The 20,640-nt window shown below is 49.7% G+C and overlaps 1 protein-coding gene and 1 pseudogene across 2 annotated transcripts in view; both read right to left on the bottom strand.

The window, feature by feature from the left end:
- Window positions 1–6,096: 6,096 nt before the first annotated feature.
- On the bottom strand, window positions 6,097–7,093 carry LOC110569526 (uncharacterized; annotated as a pseudogene).
- The window catches only part of ZNF362 (zinc finger protein 362), a 41,516-nt gene continuing 26,972 nt past the window's right edge, over window positions 6,097–20,640 (bottom strand). For both annotated transcript variants that reach the window (XM_021677138.2, XM_064363662.1), the window contains 3 exons: window positions 11,911–11,989; window positions 11,626–11,784; window positions 6,097–7,894 (listed from right to left, as the gene is read on the bottom strand). In XM_021677138.2, coding sequence (XP_021532813.1) covers window positions 7,778–7,894; window positions 11,626–11,784; window positions 11,911–11,989 — 355 coding nt within the window. In that variant the 3' untranslated portion in view covers window positions 6,097–7,777. The remainder of the gene's footprint in view (window positions 7,895–11,625; window positions 11,785–11,910; window positions 11,990–20,640) is intronic.

Raw genomic sequence — 20,640 nt, 5'->3', positions numbered from 1 at the left:
CACCGCCGCCGGCCCTCTGGCTCCTCCGCGGGCCCAGCGGGCCCGGTCCCGCTCCCGTTCCGGGCGTCTTTGGCCCCGGGAAGGTGTGGAGTGGGAGTCATCAGAGGGAGAGATCCTGAAACCCGGCGGGCCCCTTCTGGGTGCTGATGGCGCGCTGGAGGGCAGAGAGATACTGGATGCAAAAGCCCTACGCGCTCCGTGTGTGCCCGTCCGTGGGAGTGGGAGAAGGAGCGCCTTGCCTTTGGGGAGCTCTTCACTTGAAGAGAAAAATCCCCTTCCCTTACTTTAGCAGTGAGCGAGATACAACTACGGTAGTGCCTCGATCGAGGAGCCTCTAGACCTTTCACCTCGACCCTGCGGAATGCAGCTGGTGTCTCTGGAGATGTTTTAGTCCCACCTGCTCCCCTCTACCTCTTTTTTTAAATAAGGAGACAGAGGGAACACAACCGCCCAAGGACACAGAGGGTCTGAGTCACTGTGATGTCAGTGACTGGAAAGGCGTGGCTGGCCCCTTGGGATGCCTCTGGGCAGGAGCCACAGGAAGAAACACAGGTGGCACCCCGTCATTGTCTCTGCCCTTTTACCTCCCCTGCCCATAAACATGGTTTGTATATCTCAGTAATATGATGATAAATTATTCCTGCGCTGTGAGACAAAGTAGCAAATGTAAGAAGCCATGTTTGCTCCTTTCACTTGCCAGCATAATTTCACAGGGCCCTGACTGTGACAGCATATAGCTGTCAAAACAAAAACATAGCTCCCAATGTCCCTGGCTCTAGTCACTATATTCCCTAAAAACTAAGTGACTCTAGATATATCTACATATAAGGTAATGTCGGTTGGGGTTAGTGATTATGCTTCTATAAACTATAACCAGATACACTCTTGCACACAAACTTAGATATAATTTTACACATACTAAAGCTTCTCTACCTATATATAAACTCTAAACTAAAATACTACATTCAGGCCGGGCATAGTGGCTCACGCCTGTAATCTCAGCACTTTGGGAGGTTGAGGCAGGTGGATTACTTGAAGTCAGGAGTTCTAGACCAGCCTGGCCAACATGACGAAACCCCATCTCTACAAAAATACAAATATTAGCCGGGTATGGTGGCGCACGCCTGTAATCCCAGCCACTCCGGAGGCTAAGGCATAAGAATCGCTTGAATCCAGGAGGTGGAGGTTGCAGTGAGCTGAGATCACATCACCGCACTCCAGTCTGAGTGACAGAGCTCAATAAAATAAATAAAATTAAAATACTACATTCAAAGCGTCTGATAGAACCTCTCTAAAGAGCTGCTGCTGGGCCGTAGGCCTTGGTCAATGGTCCTCAGTAAGGCTTCTAAGTAACACTAACTTTAATTCTTTAAAAGCTTACATTTTTTCTTTAGTTGACATTTCCAAATTGTTATTGTGACCTTTCTCCAAAATGATATTTTCTGGCCTCAGGGCTAGCAGGGCCACGTTTGGCCACAGTATCTGGGAGGGAAGTTTCCACATCCATGGCAGCTGTCCAGACTTCTGACTCCCAGTGGGGAAACACATGCTCTGAACAGGAGTGTGAAGGCATCACACCCTCCAGGGAAGGTGGTCACAGGGCCAAAGAGATGGGGAAGGTAGCTGCTGAAGCCCCTGAGATTTTTCTGACAGTTGGGAAGACAGGGGCCCCGGGAGATTAGGATTTCATTCACCCTGGCTCTCTTGAATCTTTTATGTAGTATTGTCACCAACCTTGTATTTTATAAGCCTCCACTCCCAGGTAGGGCAGCAATTCTTGCTATTTACCAGGCCCAACTATCGACTGTAAGAGAGATCTGTCCTCTCAAAAGCAGTTCAAAATGTTTCCTATCTAAACTGGATTAGCAAAACCCAGAAGGCCATCTGTACTCAGGATTAGAGATGAGAATGGGCCAAGTGTGTCTAAGAACAGGCGATATGGCCGGGCGAGGTGGCTCACGCCTGTAATTCAAGTACTTTGGGAGGCAGAGGCAGGTGGATCACAAGGTCAGGAGTTCGAGACCAGCCTGGCCAACATGGTGAAACCCCATCTCTACTAAGAATACAAAAAATTAGCTGGGCGTGGCAGTGGGCACCTGTAATCCCATGCTGACTATGAGCTGAGGAAGATAGGTGTCCTTCACCCTTACCCTGCAGCATTTACTGAGGGCCACACATGCTGCCCCTAACAGTTGCTGAGCCATTTGATACCTGAGCATGAGCCAGTCAGAGATGATGTGCACCAGCTCTTCTTCTAACTCCGTGTGTATGTAGACAAGTTCCTTACCTTTGCTGGCCTCAGTTTTCTCATATGTGAAATGTGGATGCCAATCTCCCTCCCTGCAGGGGTTGTGGTGGTGCTCTAGAAAACATAACTTGCCTTCCTCTCCCTGCCTGCCCCTTCTCCAGCAAGTTCAGAAGCTGTAGAGGATTTGCCGAAGAACAGTCATTTCCTGTTTTTTGAGACAGCGTCTGCTGCCCAGGCTGGAGTGCAGTGGTGTGATCATGGCTCACTGCAGCCTCAACATCCCTGGGCTTAGGTGATCCTCCCACTTCAGCCTCCCAAATAGCTGGGACCACATGCACGCACCACCACACCAGGCTATTTTATTTATTTATTTTTTTTGGTAGAGGCAGGGTTTCACCATGTTGCCCAGGCTGGTCTCGAACTCCTGGTCTCAAGGGATCTACTTGCTTTGGCCTCCCAAAGTGCTGGGATTCCAGGCATGAGCCACTGCGCCCAGCCAGTCATTTCCTGTTTTAAAGGGGAATAAATGGCATGCTCAGGTGCTTCCAGGGTGTCAGCTGGAGGCAGCCTTGGGCTGTTGATGGAGATCTTGAGGAGGGGAAGGTTCAAGGAAGTTGCAGGGCAAGCAAACCTTGGGAATGGCTCCCCTCCTAATGAGCCCAGAGGCCTAAGGAGGGGTTGTGGGGGTGGGTATGAAGGGACTTGGATCTGAAGCAGGAATAACAAGAGGGCTAAAGCTCCTTCTGCAGCTGCCTCCATTACCGTCAACACTGTCCTTAGCACCTAGAGGGCAGTGGCACTCACACACTCCCCAGGTGAGCAGGTGAACATCAGACTCAGTCCCCTGAGCACCATTGCTACATGCAAAATCTCCACCTGTCCCAGCTGCCCGACCTTGCCAGGCAAGCTCAAATGCCAATCCTAGAAATTCCCAAACATTTTCAGCTCTCTTAGTCAGGGATCACTGATGATAAGGATCACAGATCCATTAGGGCTAAGGCAAATAATAGCAATAATATGGACATATATTGGGTCTTACAGTGTGCCAGTTCTAAGCATTAGACAGGTATTGATTCATTTAATCCTCACATCTACCCACCCTGTAAGTTGGTTACTATTATTTATCTCATTTTACATACGAGGAAACCAGGCATACATTTAGTAACGAACCCAATGTCATACCACTAGCAACTTAAATTCATTGACGTGAGAACAAACAGGAAATTAAACATAGCCAGAGGATGAAGACTGACAGGAACAGAGGTTACCCGTAGCTCTTATTCTCCTCGTTCCATTTCTGCTCTTTCTCTGCCTGCTTTGTTCTTCTGCTTGTACCCAGCTCAACACAGTCACCCCAAACTGCAGTCTACAGGGTTTTCCAGTTCAGTGCCCACTATCTCCTAATTTGTTCCTAATTCATGGAATAGGGAATCTTACTGGAGAATCAGCTCCATCCGGTGGTGGTCTGGTATATGTCTAGCAGTTGACCGGGCGGGGGGAAAAGAAAGCCCCGATTTATAGTATTTGCCAATCAATATTCATGGTGTAAATCCCACCATGGCTGATTTCAAGCTACCAATACTCACTGAATGCAGAGCTTGGAAGAAGTGTGCACAACTTGCTCACGTGAATCAGAACAGCCGTTACACACCACTGGCTGCACCTATGCACTGAGTCACTGAGTCAGGTGTCCACCCCTGGCCAATCAGCTGTGGCTGCAATGGGGTCATGTGACACAAATATGGCTGCCAGAGCCCATCACTTCATGGCAAAGCAGGCTATGGGAGGCCAATTTCAGAGAAAGATGAGGCCCCTGAGATTACTGAAAACATGCTGGTTCTTGGCTACACCACATCCATTTCCCCTTCTGATAGTAACACACTCTGGTTTCCTATTAGGGAACCTCTTGTACTTCAGAAGGTGTAGAAGGTGAGTGCTTCACCCTCTGCTCCAGGATTAGAGCATGGGCCCTAGTCCCAAGCCAAACAAGCACATAACATGATCCAGTTAGAACCAGGAAGACCCAATTAGACTTTTACTGGGTGCTATGGTTTGAATATGTCCCTCGACAAAAACGTGTTGGAAACAACCCCAGTGCAACAGTGTTGGGAGTTGGAGCCTAGTGGGAGGTGTTAGGTCCTGGGGGCTCCACCCTCATGAATGGATTAATGCTGAATATAAAAAGCCACAAGGGCTGGGTGCAGGGGCTCACACCTGTAATCCCAGCACTTTGAGAGGCCGAGGCGGGTGGATCACCTGAGGTCAGGAGTTTGAGACCAGCCTGGCCAACATGGAGGAACCCTGTCTCTACTAAAAATACAAAATTAGCCGGGTGTGGTGGTACATGCCTGTAATCCCAGCTACTCAGGAGGCTGAGGCAGGAGAAGCACTTGAACCTGGGAGGCAGAGGTTGCAGTAAGCCAAGATCGCGCCATCGCACTCCAGCCTGGGCAACAAGATCGAAGCTCCGTCTCAAAAAAAAAAAAAAGGCCACGAGGCTTCAAGTTCTATTTTTCTCACTCTCACCTTTTGTTTTTTTGTTTTGAGATGAAGTCTTGTTCTGTCCCCAGTCTGGAGTTTAAAGGTGCAATCATGACTCACCATAGCCCTGACCTCCCAGGCTCAAGGAATTCTCTCACCTCAGCCTCCCAAGTATCTGGGACTACAGGCACATGCACCCCCACACCTGGCTAATCTTTTTTTTTTTTTTTTGTAGAGATAAGGTCTCCCTGTGTTGCCCAGGCTGGTTTCAAACTCCTGGGCTCAAGTGATCCTCCTGCCTTGGCCTCCTGAAGTGCTGAGATTACAAGCATGAGCCACCAAGCCTGGCCTCACCCTCTCTTGCTCTTCTGCCTTCCGGTATGAGATGACATGGCATGAAGGCCCTCACCAGATGCTGGCACCATGCTCTTGGACCTCCCAACCTCCAGAGCTATGAGACTGGAATTTATCATGAACAGAACTTTATAAATTACCCAGTTTGTGATATCCTGTTATAGCAGCATAAAACGGATGAAGACACTGAGGCTTTTGTCAGAGAGACAGAGGCTTGATTGCTGGAACCCTGTGGACTGTGAGACGAGAGCTGGTTACTGAGGGCTCCCATAGGAGCCTCAGGCTGAAGCCGACTAACAATGGAGTGGAGAGCTGGAGACACATCCTTTGAGCCCTGAAGCTGGCCTGACCACTGTCCTGTTATATAAGCCAATGCATCCTTGTTTGGATTGGACTTTATATCACTTGCAGCCAAGTCTTGACACACAAGGACTGTGAGAACTATGGGAAATAAGTTCTCGATGATGAGCTCCATGGTAGTCACTTCTGTCTTCCCCACAGTCCTTTCACAGGGCCAGCCTTGATAAATTTTTCAGGAACTACTAAATTTCCTTCCTAGGCTATCAAAACATTGACCTCCAGGGGGGAAAAAATGTATGACAGGGACGTCTTGGACTCGCCCTCCAGTCACTAGAATCGCTTCCACAAATCAGGCACTCATGATGGACCCCCACAGATGGGTGGGGTGCCCCTCAGGGAGCAGTGGAAGTGAGACTTGTGGTGGAGCTAGTACATCCAAAAAGGCTCCAGAACTAGGCAATGCCGGGCCAATTTGTGTCACTGACTACACTGTAGCACTGTCCGTAGTGAAGAGCCTCTCTTGGTTTGCTACCCACTTCTTAGGGAGTTGTGACGCAATCAACATAAAGCACTCAGTTCAGCACCTGAAGTGAGGTCAGCCCACAGTGAGAGGCCACTTCCTTCCAAGTCTGGGGGCGGGGGAGGGGAGAGGAGCAGTGGAAAGGTGCCCCCCAGCCCCGCCCTCGCACAGAGCACGCCAAACACCACCGCCACCCGGGTGCAGGTACAGTTTATTCTTCACAACAGAGAAATACAAAGAGCAGAGGGTTTGTAATTCCTTTGTTTCTTGCCCCCTTTAGTGTTTTCCCCCAACATTTGATTTTCATTTGCTCCCCACCCCCTTTTTTAAATAAAATGCAATCTTCCTTCCTGAAGTGTCTGAGGGGCACCTGCCCTCACCTCCCTGCCTCCGAGATGCAGACTGAGAAGCCAACAGACTGTTTTTTCTTTTTTAATAAGGTAACTAGTTCTAAATATGGTGGCCTGGAGGTCCCATAGAAAAAGCAAAGGGGTGTTAACAGTATGTATAACAGCGTATTTACAGGGAGTAACATGCGGACAAAAAGCTACAATACTGAGTATCAGACGACGCAAGTCAAACAAAGGGCTGGGGGTGGGGGCAGAGGATCCCATGGGAAAAGAAACCCCAGGAAACGTTAAACTGGTAAATCAATGGCGAGTTAAGGCTTAAAAAGTGTATAAAAATAACACAGTTAATATTCAAAACGGAACTCCAGATACAGAATATATAGATGAGTTTCTGTCTAGTTTTCTTTTTTTTCCCGGGGGGGATGTGGGGGGCTTCTCCGGGCTCTGTACATGGTTCCTATATACACGGACACGCATGGCTTTCAGATTGGGGTGTGTCTGTGGGGGCTGGGGGTAGGGTCTGCTCCTGGGACCCGCCTCCCCGAGGATCCCTTCCCTGCTGAGAGGCCTAGGGCCTGGGCTGGGGATTCCTACTCCACCGCAGGGAAGACAAATAACCCCTCCCTGGGCACTGCCCCCATCTGGAGGAAATTCTGGAGGGAGGTCCCAGCCCCAGGCCCACTCCCTCTCCATCCCCCTGCCCACAGTCTGGGATGGTGGGAGAGGTAGCCGAAAGGTTTCCTGGCCAGCACCGAGGTAGACTGGGATGGTCTTCAGGGCATCAGGAGAGGGCCAGGTCTTACCCAGCCCAACCCCACCCCATTTCCCTGGGCCCGCCCACCACCCAGCCCATCACTGCACCCTTTGGTCCTGTGGATCTCCTGCCCCTCTCATTTCTGCCTCCTGAAGCTGCCACACCCCTCTGCTCAGTGATGCCCAGGGCACAGCTCAAGAGGTGTGAGCCTGGCGCTCAGGGGCAAAGGGCTCACTCTGGCTGCTTCCTGCCCCTCCCACCTGGGGGTCCCCTTTGCAGTCCAGAAACCCAGGCCTGAGCCTTCCCTCAAGACCTGAGGCCATGGCAAGAGAAGGTCCCACACTGCCCTCTGGTTCTCTGCGTCCATCTGTCCGATTCTTTAAATTTCTCGGTCTTAGCAGCACCAACTTCCTGGCCAATAAATATCTTTTCTGTTATTTCCAAAACAAACTTAAGAAACAAACAAACAAAAAAAAGAAAAACAGTGAAGCAAGTGAAGGGTGGGGAACAAAAAGAAAACTCAACAGAGAGGTTCAAAGTGCTCTGAGATCGTCTTTGGATGCCACCAAAACAGTCCAGAATCTTGCAGTTGGCCTGGCCACCCCCGGACTGGACCAGGCAGGGCTTCTGCGGACCAAGCTTTCTGGAAGGTTGGGAAGGTCGTGAGAGAGCTTGGTGGTTCCTGGAGGGCCCCCAGAGGGAGTCGGGGCCTGGTGCTGCCTGGGTCTGTGTCTGCCAGTGGGCCGGGTGGGGCGGCGCCTCCAGTGGGCTCAGATGAGAGAGATTCGCACCGGGATGCCGGGGGACTCCGTCCTCTGGGGTGAGTGATGGCTCACCAGGTGCTCCACCACCGTGTGTTTGGACATGTGCTTCATCAGGTAGGTCTCCTGTGGGCAGGGGTGAGATTCAGAATAGAGAACCACCGGCAAGGGAGGGAGAAGAGGCTGCAGTTCCCACCAGCAACCACTGGAGGGCTCTTGGTAGACAGTCCAGAGAGTGGAAGACAGCCACAGCTTCGCAGAGTCAGATGCGCATAGGGCATTGGTTCTAGAGACACTGCACTGCTGCCTGGGGTGAGTGCTGGCTGGAGAGCTCGCCCCTCAGCAGCGCCCACCTGTGGCTCCCCAGGGTCAGGCCCTCAGCCCCTTGCCACCTGGCTAAGAGGTTAAGATGACAGAATCTGCAGGGCAGGAAAAAGGGCTCCAAAGGGGTGAGTGGGAGCCCCCGCTTGGCTAGCTGATCTCCACTCAGTCCCTGCCTCTCTCCAAGGCTCAAGTTTTCTGTAACCTCCTACAACCAGCTGGCTGTAGCTGGGTATACTGGCTGAACCTCAGCCCTGCCTGCCAGGTGGAGCACAGTTCCTGCATCTGGCTGCTGATCCCAGTGACAGTGAAGCAGTAGGCTTGGGTCTGAGTCTAGCTCTGCCAGTCTTTTCTAATGGTGAGAACTTGGACAAGTCATCTTGTCTCTCTGAGCCTCAGTTTCCTCCTCTGTGAGCAGGCACGGGGGAGGAGCAACCTCAACAGGTTGCTATGGTTACAGAGATCAAGCCTTTAGCATGGAGTGAGAGTTGAAGGGTCCACTCCTGCCCCAGTCTCTACATTTCCTTTCCTCCCTTTTACTTTCTTTTTTGAAGTTCTCACTGTGTTGCTCAAGCTGGAATGCTGTGGCACAATCACAGCTCACTGCAGCCTCAACCTCCTGGGCTCAAGCAGTCCTCCCACCTCAGCCCTCCAAGTAGCTGGGACTACAGGTCTGTACTAATGTCCTCCACTGGCTCTGCTGGGTCTGACCCGAGGCACTAGGACTGGGTAGGTGAGGCTGTGACCCAGGGCTCACTGCAGGCCCAGAAGCCCTCACACTAAGTCCCACATCCTTCCAATGGCCTTTACCAGGAGCAGAGGTGGTACTCACACCTGCCACTCCTTGACTTCAGACCTCAATATGCTCAGAGCCCAGCAGAGGAAGCCCTCAAATGTGGCAGTGACATGCTATTCAATACCAGAGGGAAGCAACCCACAAATTTCTAGCTAGGAAACTATTCTTCAGTGAATAAATAGCAAAGAAAAAAAGTGGGGGTAAGGGGATCTAGAGATTAAAAGATATACTAACCCACTACGACGTAGGAATCTTATTTGGATCTTGATCTCAAAAGAATAAGGTAGGCCAGGTGCAGTGGTTCACACCTATAATCCCAGCACTTTCGGAGGCTGAGGTGGGCAGATCGTCTGAGGTCAGGAGTTCAAGACCAGCCTGGCCAACATGGTGAAACCCTGTCTCTACTAAAAATACAAAAACATTAGCCAGGCGTGGTGGCGCGTGCCTGTATTCCTAGCTACTCAGGAGGCTGAGGCAGGAGAATCGCTTGAAATTGGGCGGCGGATGTTTCAGTGAGCTGAGTCTGTGCCACTGGATGACAGAGGGAGACTGTGTCTCAATAAAAATAAAAAAGGATGTAAATACACAAAATCATGGCATTCATGAGACAAATGGGAATGTCAATGCTGAATAGGTATTTGATGATAAGGACTTCAGTTAATTACTTTTAGATATTCCAAAGGTATTGTGGATATGCTCAAAAAAGGAGTCTTTATCGTTAGAGACATAAAGTGAAATTTTTAGAAATAGTATGATGTCTGGATTCTACTTCAAAAAACAGGAGTATGGATGAGGCAGGATTGGCTGATGGTGTAGGAGGAGGTTACGGAAGACTTGAGCCTTGGAGAGAGGCAGGGATTGACTGGAGATCAGCTAGCCAAGCAGGGCTCCCACTCACCCCTTTGGAACCCTTTTCTCTGCAGATTCTGTCCTTGTAGCCTCTTGACCCTCCTCTGCCCTTTGGACTCCAGGGAAGAATACATGTTACAGACTCAGTACTTAGCAAGTCGCAGCCCTTCCAGCACCTGACAAGTACCGCCGAAAACCCCACCTATGATCCATGAACCCCCTCCAGCCAGAGTGACCTTGCAAAATACCTTCCCTGCCAGGCACTGTGGCACACACCTGTAGCCCCCGCTACTCTGGAGGTTGAAGCAGGAAGATCCCTTGAGCCCAGGATTTTGAGTCCAGCCTGGGTAACATAGCAAGGTCTCGTCTCTAAAATACAGAAAAAAAAAAAAAAACCCTCCCTGACAATCCCCTCCCTGTGGCTTCCCATTCCACCTGAAAAAATATCCGTATTTTCCTAACAGAGCCCCAAGGCCCCAAATGACCTAATTTCCTTTGAGTTCTTGTAACATGCCAAGTTTATGCACCTCAGGGGGTCTGCACTCAGTGTTCCCTGCATGGAAGCTTCTTTCCCCTCTTTCTCTTCTTCATCCAATTATCTTTCAAGGCTTCATCTAAGTGGTGCTCCCCTAGGTGGTCAATCTGGACCCATCCCCCTTCCCAGCTCCATTCTGTCCTCCCTGCTGTATTTCAAAACATACTTTTCTTTTATCACAGTGGCTCTCAATTGAGGTGATTTTGCCCTCTAGGGACAAAGAGCCAGGATGAGAACCCAGGAGTGGCAGGGACAGAAGGAGCTCCCAGGGAGGACACAGAGGGGCTGAGCAAGGGCCACGCTGTCCACCAGAATGCAGGACTCCGGAAGGCGGGACAGCATGGCCCTGCAGCTCAGCCCCTCTGTGTCCTCCCTGGAGACATTTTTGGCTGTCACCACTTGAGGAGGGGTTGCTCCTGGCATCTAGTGGGTGGAGGCCTGGAATGCTGCTCAGAACCCTACCACACACAGGCCAGCGCCCACAATGGAAAGGTCCTGCCCAAATGTCCATCTGGACTAGGGCAGAGATGCTGTGCTTTACAGCAGTTACACAATTTGCCATCAAACAGTTACATGTGTATTTGTTTAATACTTGTCTCCAACAGTAGTTCTTAACTTCCCTGGGGCGCAAAAAAAACCATAGATCTGTCTGGCTCAACCTGATGCCCAAGTGCCAGGCAGAAGTGTTTAGTAAACACTGAGTGAACAAATAATGGTACTAGCTCAGGTTGATTTGGTGCCACTCTGCCAGCCAACAGCCCTGTGAGTTCATCCATTTGACAGATGAGGAAACTGAGGCTCAGTGACCTCTATGCTGGGGATATGGGGTCTGTTAACTAGAATGTTAGATCAACCAGAATCCCACACTCAAGCGACTTGCCTGGGGGCGAATGCTGTTTCTGGGTGCCAAAAGGCCCTCGTTTGGGGAAATTCCCACCCAGGGATGGGGGCTGAATGCTATGAGCTTTCTGGGGTGCTCAGGCCTTTCCTGAGATGAGGGGAGCTCTGGGCCATGTCACTATGCCACCTTGTGGCCAAGATGGGGATTGTAGCTTCTGCTTAAGAGCGGGTGAAAAGCTTCCTGCCACTGCCGTATACTCCAGAGCCTCGAAGACCCAGGCTGAAGGTGAGCAGGAGGCTAGGGGCTCAGCCTGGAGTAGCTGAACCAGAAGTAGGAAGCAGAAGCCCTGGCTCTGCCTTGCCCTGTGATCTCAGGGAGTCACTTCCCCTCTCTAGGCCTCAGTTTCTTTGGAAAATGGGAAGAGTCAGCACAGATCTGAAGAGGGGGAGGCAGCTGAGGCCTGGAAGAGAGTGGCTCCACCAGGGCAGGACACAGGCCAAACGACTGGCACTCACCGAGGTGTAGGCCCGACCACACATGCTGCAGCAGTAAGCCTTGGCGTGCTTGATGGCGTGGGCCGAGAGGTGGATCTGCAGGGAGGCGGAGTCCGAGTAGGCCCGGTAGCAGTTGGGACACTTGTAGGGCTTGTCCTTGTTGTGCTGGCGCTGGTGAGACTGTGGGGCACAGCAGGGGGTCAGGAGAGGAACAGGGATTCCCCACCCCACCCCCTTCCCACACTCCCTTGCAGGGGTGGGGGAGGCAGCGCAGCACCTAGGGGTGGGAGGCAGGCGGGCACTCACCTGCAGGTTGGAGAGCTGAGTGAAAGCCTTCTCGCAGCCAGGATGTGGGCACTTGTAGGGTCTGTCGCCTGTGTGGATTCTGTAATGGGCAGCCCAGTGAGGTGGAGGTCTCTAACACACACCCCAAGACTGCTTCAGTCCCCAAGTCCTTCCTCTAGCCCCTAAGCCTCTCGGTCCCTACCCTGCCCACACTCCCCAGGGACCAAGAGTGAGCCCAGGCGAGAGCTGGGGACTTCAAAGGCCATGGCTCCTCCTTCCATCTCTGGCCTCCACCGCCAGTGCGACCAGAGCCTCCCGCTTCCCAGAGGTCCCTGCTGTCTCCGGCCCACCACCAGAGCCCTCGCAGAAACTCAGTGCAGGCCTGGTCCTCTCTTTCAAAAACCCCACACTGCAGGCTACAGACCACACATTGCAAAGAATGCAGATGCACAGCTTTGTCGGGACCTTCCCTGCCCACCCAGCCTCCTTCCTTAAGAAGGAGACATCTCCCTCTAATTGGCCCCAGACACTTATTTCCTGTCCCTGCTCCATGTCAGGCACATGTCCGTGACAGCTACATGGTCACCCCAGTAAATGAGAGAACACAAAACAGCAGGGCCCTTGCTCAGCCCCTCCGTGTCCTCCCTGGGAGCTCCTCCTGTCCCTGCCACTCATGGATTCTCATCTTGGCTATTTACCAGCTGGGTGACCTTGGAGAAGACACTGCATCAGTTTCCTCATCTGCAAAATGGGCATAAAAATACAGTCCCTACCTCACAGGGCTTTGTGAAGATAACATCAGATAATGCACGTAAAGGGCTTAGCCTAGTGTTGGTACAAAGTCAGCACTGAATTAACGTTCGCCAGTTATCATTACTCATTCATCCACATTCATTACATTGGGAACCCATGCCCCAGGCACTGTGCTAGGTACTTGGAATATATCATAAACAAAACAGACAAAAGCCACTGCCTGGAGGAAACAAGCAAAAAGCATGAAATTAAAAAGGAAATCACATGTAGAAGGTAGTGAGTGCTGTGGGAAAAACAGAACAAGATGAGGGTGACCGTGAGTGCCGGAAGGAGGGGTGCAGTTTTAAACGGGGGTAGGGCTTCATGGGGAAGGTGACATTGCAGCAATGACTTGAGGTCTGATGACCCTGTACCTGCCCAGAAGCCCAGCTGTGGACTGAGCGAGGATGTCCACAAATGGAGCTCAGCAGCCTGGCATGCACTAACAGTAGCCTTCCCTGCTTTTCACACTCATGCCTTTGCACCATCTCCCTGGGCGTGTCTTGAAGCATCTGTTCAGGCAAATCTCTGTGCCAAGCAGGTGGGCAATGAAATGCCAGCTGGGCCTGAACCTTGTTTGCCTAATTTGTTGAGGAGCAAAAGTAGAGGGGAATATCCAGATTTGACCAAAAGGGTGTCCACTCCTTCCTTCCAAGGCTCCAGTCCCTCTCACTGACTGGGTTTGCCATCAGCCCATCAATGAACTCATCAAAGAAACTAAGGCCCCTATGGCCAGGCCTAGTGCTGGACTTAGGGACACAGGGTTGAGTAAGAAACACTCCCTGCCACCAATAAGCCCACTGGCTGCCATTATAAACAATGACAAAGCCCAAATTCCTTAGATGTAATTCAAGGCCTTCACCAGGTGGTCCAGTGTCCCCTCCCTGCTTGTACGCACCCTACACCCTGGTCAGAGACTGATTCTTCCCTGCCAGCCATGTCTGATGAGTCTTCCCACACCTCTGCTACATCTGCATCCTCAGCAGTAGGACCTCCCCAGCTCCTCTGCCCAGTAAATGTCAGTTAATCCTTCCAGAGTCATCAGTGAGTGGGGCTCTGCGGAAGTTCCCGAGCGTGCTGCTCCTCACCCCCCAGGCTTCCTGAGCACATTCCTCACCACAGTTAACCCCACTGGACCCTTGAGGCCGCCCACACTTCTGTCTCCCCTGCTAGACGGGGAATCCCGAGGGCACAGATGGGTCCCAGTCTCAGGATCAAGGCCTGGGGTCTGGACTTCCACAATAGCTGTGCCAAGAGAAGCTGGGCAGATCCAGTTCTGATCACCCCTGTTCTATCTGCACATTTCTGGGTGTCACATTTCAGGATCCCATCCCAGGCTGCTGCCCCTGTCTCTACAATGGAAGGACCTTAAGAGTCATCTGGACCAACTCCACCTGAGGCCAGCATCCTCTTCACTTCATCCCATCCTCATTCCCTCTAGGGCTGGGGAATTCGTTTAGTTAAGCCCCCATCACCTAATGCCTAAGGATCCCCAGGACTCACACTGCCTGTTTTAAACCCCACAGCCCCTTCTCCCCCTGCCCTGAAACCCAGTCACAGTGGCCTTGCACTAGCTCCTCTGGCACTGAGCCAGCCCTTCATCAGAGCAGCCTGCCCTGACCTGGGGACTTCATCAGAGCAGCCTGCCCTGACCTGGGCACTTCATCAGAGCAGCCTGCCCTGACCTGGGGACCAGGTCAGACTCCCCGCAGCCCACCTCTCAGGCAACAAAAACGCTGGCTTCCCAGAAGTCTCTGTACTTATTTTGTCCATGTTTGGTCACTGTGTTCCTTCAGAGGAACTCCCCTGGGCTCATCCCCCACCATCACCCCAGTGTCTCGCATGGGCTCAGCACAGAGGGGATTCCATAAATAGACACAGACTGAATGAAGGAAAGCAAGTTCTTTCTCTCTGAAGTCAATCATTGACAAGAGAAATATGTTCCACATAATCAACGACTTCCATGCCCCGGGGTATTTCATAGGGTTTGCTGACTGACTGAAAGACAGTGCTCCAGCGGATTCAGGTCATTCCTCAGGAACCAGCCGAGCCCTCTTGGCCAGCAAGCTGCCCACTGGCCTCCACCCATCAAGTGCAATGACCGCCTGGCCTCCCCCTAGACTCCCCAGCCTCAGCCTCTCCCCACCTGGCCTTGGCACGGCCGAAGCTGCAGGGCTCTGACCTTGTCGCGGTCCAGTCTGGCAGCTTCCACGATCTCCCTCTTTTTCCATGACAGAGTCCATATCCCGCTTCCCCAGCTTGCAAGGCCCTTCACATTCTGGCCTTGGTTTCTAAGGCCTCCTCCTCTGCCACTGCACTCCCCAGAGGGGCATCTTACCAACCTCCCCCAACACACATGCAGATGCAGCCCCCAGCAGGCCTGGAGCCTTTGCTCATGACTGGGGAGGGCTGTGGGCCCCTCTGTACTCGACCCAGATGATCCTCCCCAGCCTCCACCTCCTACTTCCCTCTCTCAAGGAAGTTTCCGCATCTGCCAGCCTCCCAGATCACAGTGGCAGGGGCCTGCCTCTGCCCGCTCCCGTGTCCCTATGCATGGCATCCAGCATGGGGCTGGCTCAGAAAAAGCTTCAGGGAACAACTGCTGGATGAAGGAAGGACCAGGCTGCCAGTTCTCCTGGCCACAAAGCTCTTATCTTCAGTCCCTGAACTTCAAGTCAAGCCTGAGCCCTCAGTTCTGACATGGGAATCCTCTCTTTGTAGGGCATCTTCCCACTGGGGGGCACCCAGCCCCAGCTCCCACATCTGTTGAGAAGTCCACCCTGACTCTAAGTGGTCACTCTTCTTCTTCTGACTCTAAGTCTCACTCTGCTGCTGAGGCTGGAGTGCAGCGGCATCATCTCAGTTCACAGCAACCTCTGCCTCCCTGGTTCAAGCGATTATCCTGCCTCAGCCTCCCAAGTACCTGGGGACTACAGGCCCACGCCACCATGTCTGGCTAATTTTTTTGTATTTTTAGTAGACCACCATGGTTCGAGACCATGTTAGCCAGGCTGGTCTCGAATTCCTGACCTCAAGTGATCCTCCCACCTCAGCCTCCCAAAGTGCTGCTGCGATTATAGGCGTGAGACACTGCTCCCAGCCGGTGGTCCCTCTTCTTTAGGCAGCATAAGGAAGCTGAGCTGAAGCTAGTGGCCCTGGACTACCCAGTCCCACCCAGGGGCTCCAAAGACTTGGTCTGCTTTCTTGCCTGGCACTGCCATCCCCATGTGCTTCTTCTGCAGTCCGACGCCCCAGCCCCTTCCTTCCTCCCGAACTGGGCTGCTCCTTGATGCACTGCCCTCGAATCTTGCTTCTGCCACCTCTTAGCTGTGTGACCTTGGGCAGTCGACTCCCTCCCTCAGCCTCAGTTTCCTCCTCTCTAAAATGGGGATAATAATAAAGGCTGTAAGAATTTAAAGGGTGTTCATAAAATATTTTTGCAGTGTTAGTTTTTAATAATTTCTATTTAAGTTAAGCAACTTATGAAAACAAAGGAAATGTATTCAATGTTTCAATAAAATTATTAAGGATTCATGAATTATCACTTTCATTCCTCAGCCATGAGATGGCTTTGGGCATGTTTTGTTTTATAACTAAAACAATGGTCATAGATATATGAAAGTTAAATATTCCTTGAGAGGATTCCCCCTCTGTAGCATTTTTCAAATTCATTATCTCTTATGAAGAAATAATAAATTCATACTGTACAGGGATCTTATGGACACCTTGTATATTAAAACACTTTAAGCGGGACGTGGCACACAGATGTTCTCTGACAAGGAATAGTTGTCGTCGTCATTATTAGCATTATTATCAGACTTGAAAAAAATAAAATGACACTTTCCCCTGCTGCAATGATCATTAGGCAGGTATAAAACATCACCAGCCAGGAAAAGAAAAAAGCAAAAACACTTTGCACCCTGGATAAACAGACAGACAAATCCAAAGTCACTCTGTCTAGCTCTAGTTCCACAAATAGATAAAACTTTCAGCCATTTCCTACAACTTACTAACTTCCTCCCAAAACAATGGTTTTTGTTTGTTTGTTTAGATAGGGTCTTCCTCTGTCACCCAGGCTGCAGTGCGGTGGCACGATCTCAGCTCACTGCAGCCTCTACCTCCTGGGTTCAAGCAATGCTCCCACCTCAGCCTCCTGAGTAGCTGGAACTACAACACATGCTAACACACTCAGCTCATTTTTTAATTTATTTCTAGAGATTGGGGTCTCACCATGTTACGCAGGCCAGTCTCAGACTCCTGGCCTCAAGCTCAAAACAATGTTACCCCTGACTTCTGCACTGCGACACCTGCAGGTACGGACAACCCTCATACATATGCTAACTGCATGGGACAATGCTGGTTTTCTACCAGGAACAGACTAGCAACAACAGAAAATGTTCTATTTTCTCTATAAATCCATGTGGTGTTTATTATGTAGAGGCTGATCCTTCTGAAGCCTGGACTTGTGCAACACTCTGCAAGTCCCCCACTTGGCCTGCGCCTTCCTTTCACGCTGCGGGCCCACTCAACCGCCTCACTCCAACCATGCTCCCAGGCACATCCTTCTCAACTCCTAGGGCGGATCTTGCTCGCCCTCTTGCTAACCCTACCTCTACTGATTGACCCAGAGCTGGCTCTGTTTCGGACATGACCTTCTCTTACGCCCTTCATTTAGTGGCTGTATCATTGGGAGGATGGATTTGATTATATGATCTGAGGTCGGCTTCTCCACCAAGGGACAAACAAATGGGAAAGGGCCTCTGTCAAACAGCAGAGGACAAGGAATCTGGAATCTGGTTGCTTCTTCAGCTTTGGAATTTTTTGTTTGTTTGTCTAAAGAATCCTGGGAGTTCTGGGCATTTGGGACACTTGCCTCTTTGCCTCTGAGTTAGGACACATCAATTTAATTATATGTGCTAGCGCCTAGTGACTTAGAAGTTGTCTTCCAAATGTTGATAGAATTCTTTTTTGTTTGGTTGGTTTCCTGCCATTATGAACTCAAATTACTCCAAAGGAGAGAGAGAGATGGGAAAAAAAAATTGTGCCCTCAGGAGTGGAGAATAATCCCTGGGCCAAAAAACATTCTAGCAAAATACTCTCCTTTCCTTCAAAGGCCTGTTAATTTTTTGCCTTTTTTTTTTTTTTTTTTTGTCATGTTCTTCATATTTTTAAGCAGTCTACTTCTTGAACAAAAAAAAACAGAATTCTTCATCGTTATTATCACTCGTTCCTGTGTTTATTAGTGTGCCCGTTCCATCAGCTTTGTGCTGTCGCCTTTCTCAGAACCAGGTCCCTAGGTCCCTGATTCAGAAGGATAAAACTGTCAAGGTGCAAATGCAAATGCTCTTGGAGTTGCTGGGCAACACCAAAGATTTGCTTCTTTGCTTTATAAAAGGAGGGATGCTCACAATGATTGGGTTTTGTAGTTTCCTTTTGTTTTTTGTTTGTTTTTTAAGACAAAGCCTTGCTCTGTCATCCAGGTTGGAGTACAGTGGTAAGATCTCAGCTCACTGCAACGTCCCCTTCCCAGGTACAAGTGATTCCCCTGCCTCAGCCTCCCAAGTAGCTGGAATTAAAGGCACCCCCCACCACACCTGGCTAATTTTTGTATTTTTAGCAGAGATGCGGTTTCACCATGTTGATCAGGCTGGTCTTAAACTCCTGACCTCAAGTGATCCACCCGCCTCGGCCTCCCAAAGTTCTGGGATTACAGACGTGAGCCACAGCGCCCAGCCTATGTATTCTTCATATTTATAATAGCCAAACAGTAGAGTGATAGCTGCCCTATGAAGTTGGTAGCATAAGAAAGTTGGCAAATACAAAGAGAAACTTAACCTCCCTGGGTTAATTTTATACATATATAAACATATAATACGTATAATGCATAATATGTTCTTGTGCACTTTCTAAGATGGACCAAAAAAACCTATTTTAATGCACAGAGGCTGGCATAAGTATTGATATTTCCTTAAAAAGATTTTGTCTCTCGATTTAAAATACCCTTAACAATTAGTTAACGCTTCATGGGATTAAAAGACCCTGAAGATGGCCCAATGCACTTGCTGCCTATAACATGTTTTTTTTGTTGTCGAGATGGAGTCTTGCTCTGTCACCCAGGCTGGAGTGAAGTGGCACAATCTCGGCTCACTGCAACCTCTAACTCCCAGGTTCGAGTGATTCTCCTGTCTCAGCCTCCCGAGTAGATGGGATTACAGGCACCCACCACACTCAGCTAATTTTTGTATTTTTAGCAGAAACAGGGTTTTACCATGTTGACCAGACTGGTCTCAAACTCCTAACCTCAAGTGATCTATCCGCCTCAGCCTCCCAGAGTTTTGGGATTATAGGTGTGAGCCACTAAGCCAGCCTAACATGTTTTTAATCTGAAAAATTGATCATGCATTATATATTAATAGAGGACTCCATTGTCTTCCATTGTGATATTGTTATTATAATTAATTAACCAGAATCATTTAGTCTAATCAACAGGTCTGATTTTTACCCTTACACTTGCTTAAAGGCCTCTGCTTCAAGCCAGAATAGACAAATGCACACAGGCTGCCAAGCTAACATCCTCTTCATGACCAGACACTGCCAGAGGCCAAGGTGGGCTCCAAAAGTCCTTGGTCCAGAAGGAGATAACTTTGAGAGCGGGCTAACTAACCCAGGATCAGAGGAACAGGAATCACTCCTTAGGACTGGATGAAACTGATTTCATTGTTAATGTTCTAATTTTCTAAAGGTCTTCCTTTTTTCTTTAATCTGTCTCTAATCCTCAATTTAGGAGGCTGTATTCAATAAACTAGAATAAAAGATTCCTAAAATGGTGCTTTCTTCCAACTAACTCTTCAGAACTCTGGGGGTGAGGGTGGGAGGGGGACTATAAAAACCTCCTAATATAGATATGAAATAATAAATTATCAAGGAAATGTTGAAATAATCATCCTATTGAAAACAACAGAGGTAATTGGCCTTATCTACAAAGCTACTTGGAATAATTGCTAAAAACTCTTAAAGTACCTTTGCTGAGACCCTTTTCTTTTACAGTCATTAGTTCTGTAAACAGGACCTGTAAGAATCTGTTCTCCTTCTTAACAGGATATAATTAGGTAAATCAAATTTATAACCATGGCTGTGCCAGAAATGTCACATTTAAAGATGAATTTCACTTAATTAGGCATGACAAGTCTGAGAGTGAGAAACAAGGACTGCACTTCAAAAGTGGGAATGAGGCCTCCGCGGTCCTCCAGGAAACTGGACCAGACCTGCTCTACGGCTTGTGGAATTTCAGCCTTTAAGGTTATAAAAAGACATCAATCTCTGCTTGCCCAGGAACACTGACAAACGAAGATTCTCCAAAAAAAGGGTACCCCCCGCCATGTTACACATCATATAGGCACAATCTAGCAGAGGTGAATTGGATGGTTCTAGGTTCCTGATCTCTAATATAAAAATTTTTTCACATATACACACACAGTTCTGGCCTGAAGGCTTTATAAAGTCTAACAGAGTTATCTCTCAAGCTTTTCTATTACATGCCCTAATTTTAAGAACCATACAACCGGGAGGACTTTATCAATCAACACCTTATTACATACATTTCTGTACATAAACCTGGCCAAGTTTTTTTAAAAATCAAAGTAACAAAATCAGAAAACTGCTGAAACAAACTTATACGGTCAGATTTGTGCCTTGGGAGGCATGGCAACGAGAAAACAGACGGACACCTGGCCCTGCTGCCATTCTGCCATTTTATTCTTTTCTTTTTCGTCAGGGTCTCACTGTCACCCAGGCTGGAGTGCAGTGGCGCAATCTCAGCTCACTGTAGCCTCAACCTCCTGGGTTGAAGCAATCCTCCCACCTCAGCCTCCCGAGTAGCTGGGATTACAGGCATGCACCATTACTCCCAGCTAGTTTTTGTATTTTTTGTAGAGATGGGGTTTTGCCATGTTGCTGGTC

This window comes from Aotus nancymaae, unplaced genomic scaffold (genome assembly GCF_030222135.1).
Source record: "Aotus nancymaae isolate 86718 unplaced genomic scaffold, 86718_ANA_hifiasm-v0.15.2.pri h1tg000053l, whole genome shotgun sequence".
In the NCBI taxonomy this organism is placed as follows: domain Eukaryota; kingdom Metazoa; phylum Chordata; class Mammalia; order Primates; family Aotidae; genus Aotus; species Aotus nancymaae.
Note: the sequence above shows the minus strand (reverse complement) of the source record. Positions and strands in the feature narration are given on the sequence as shown.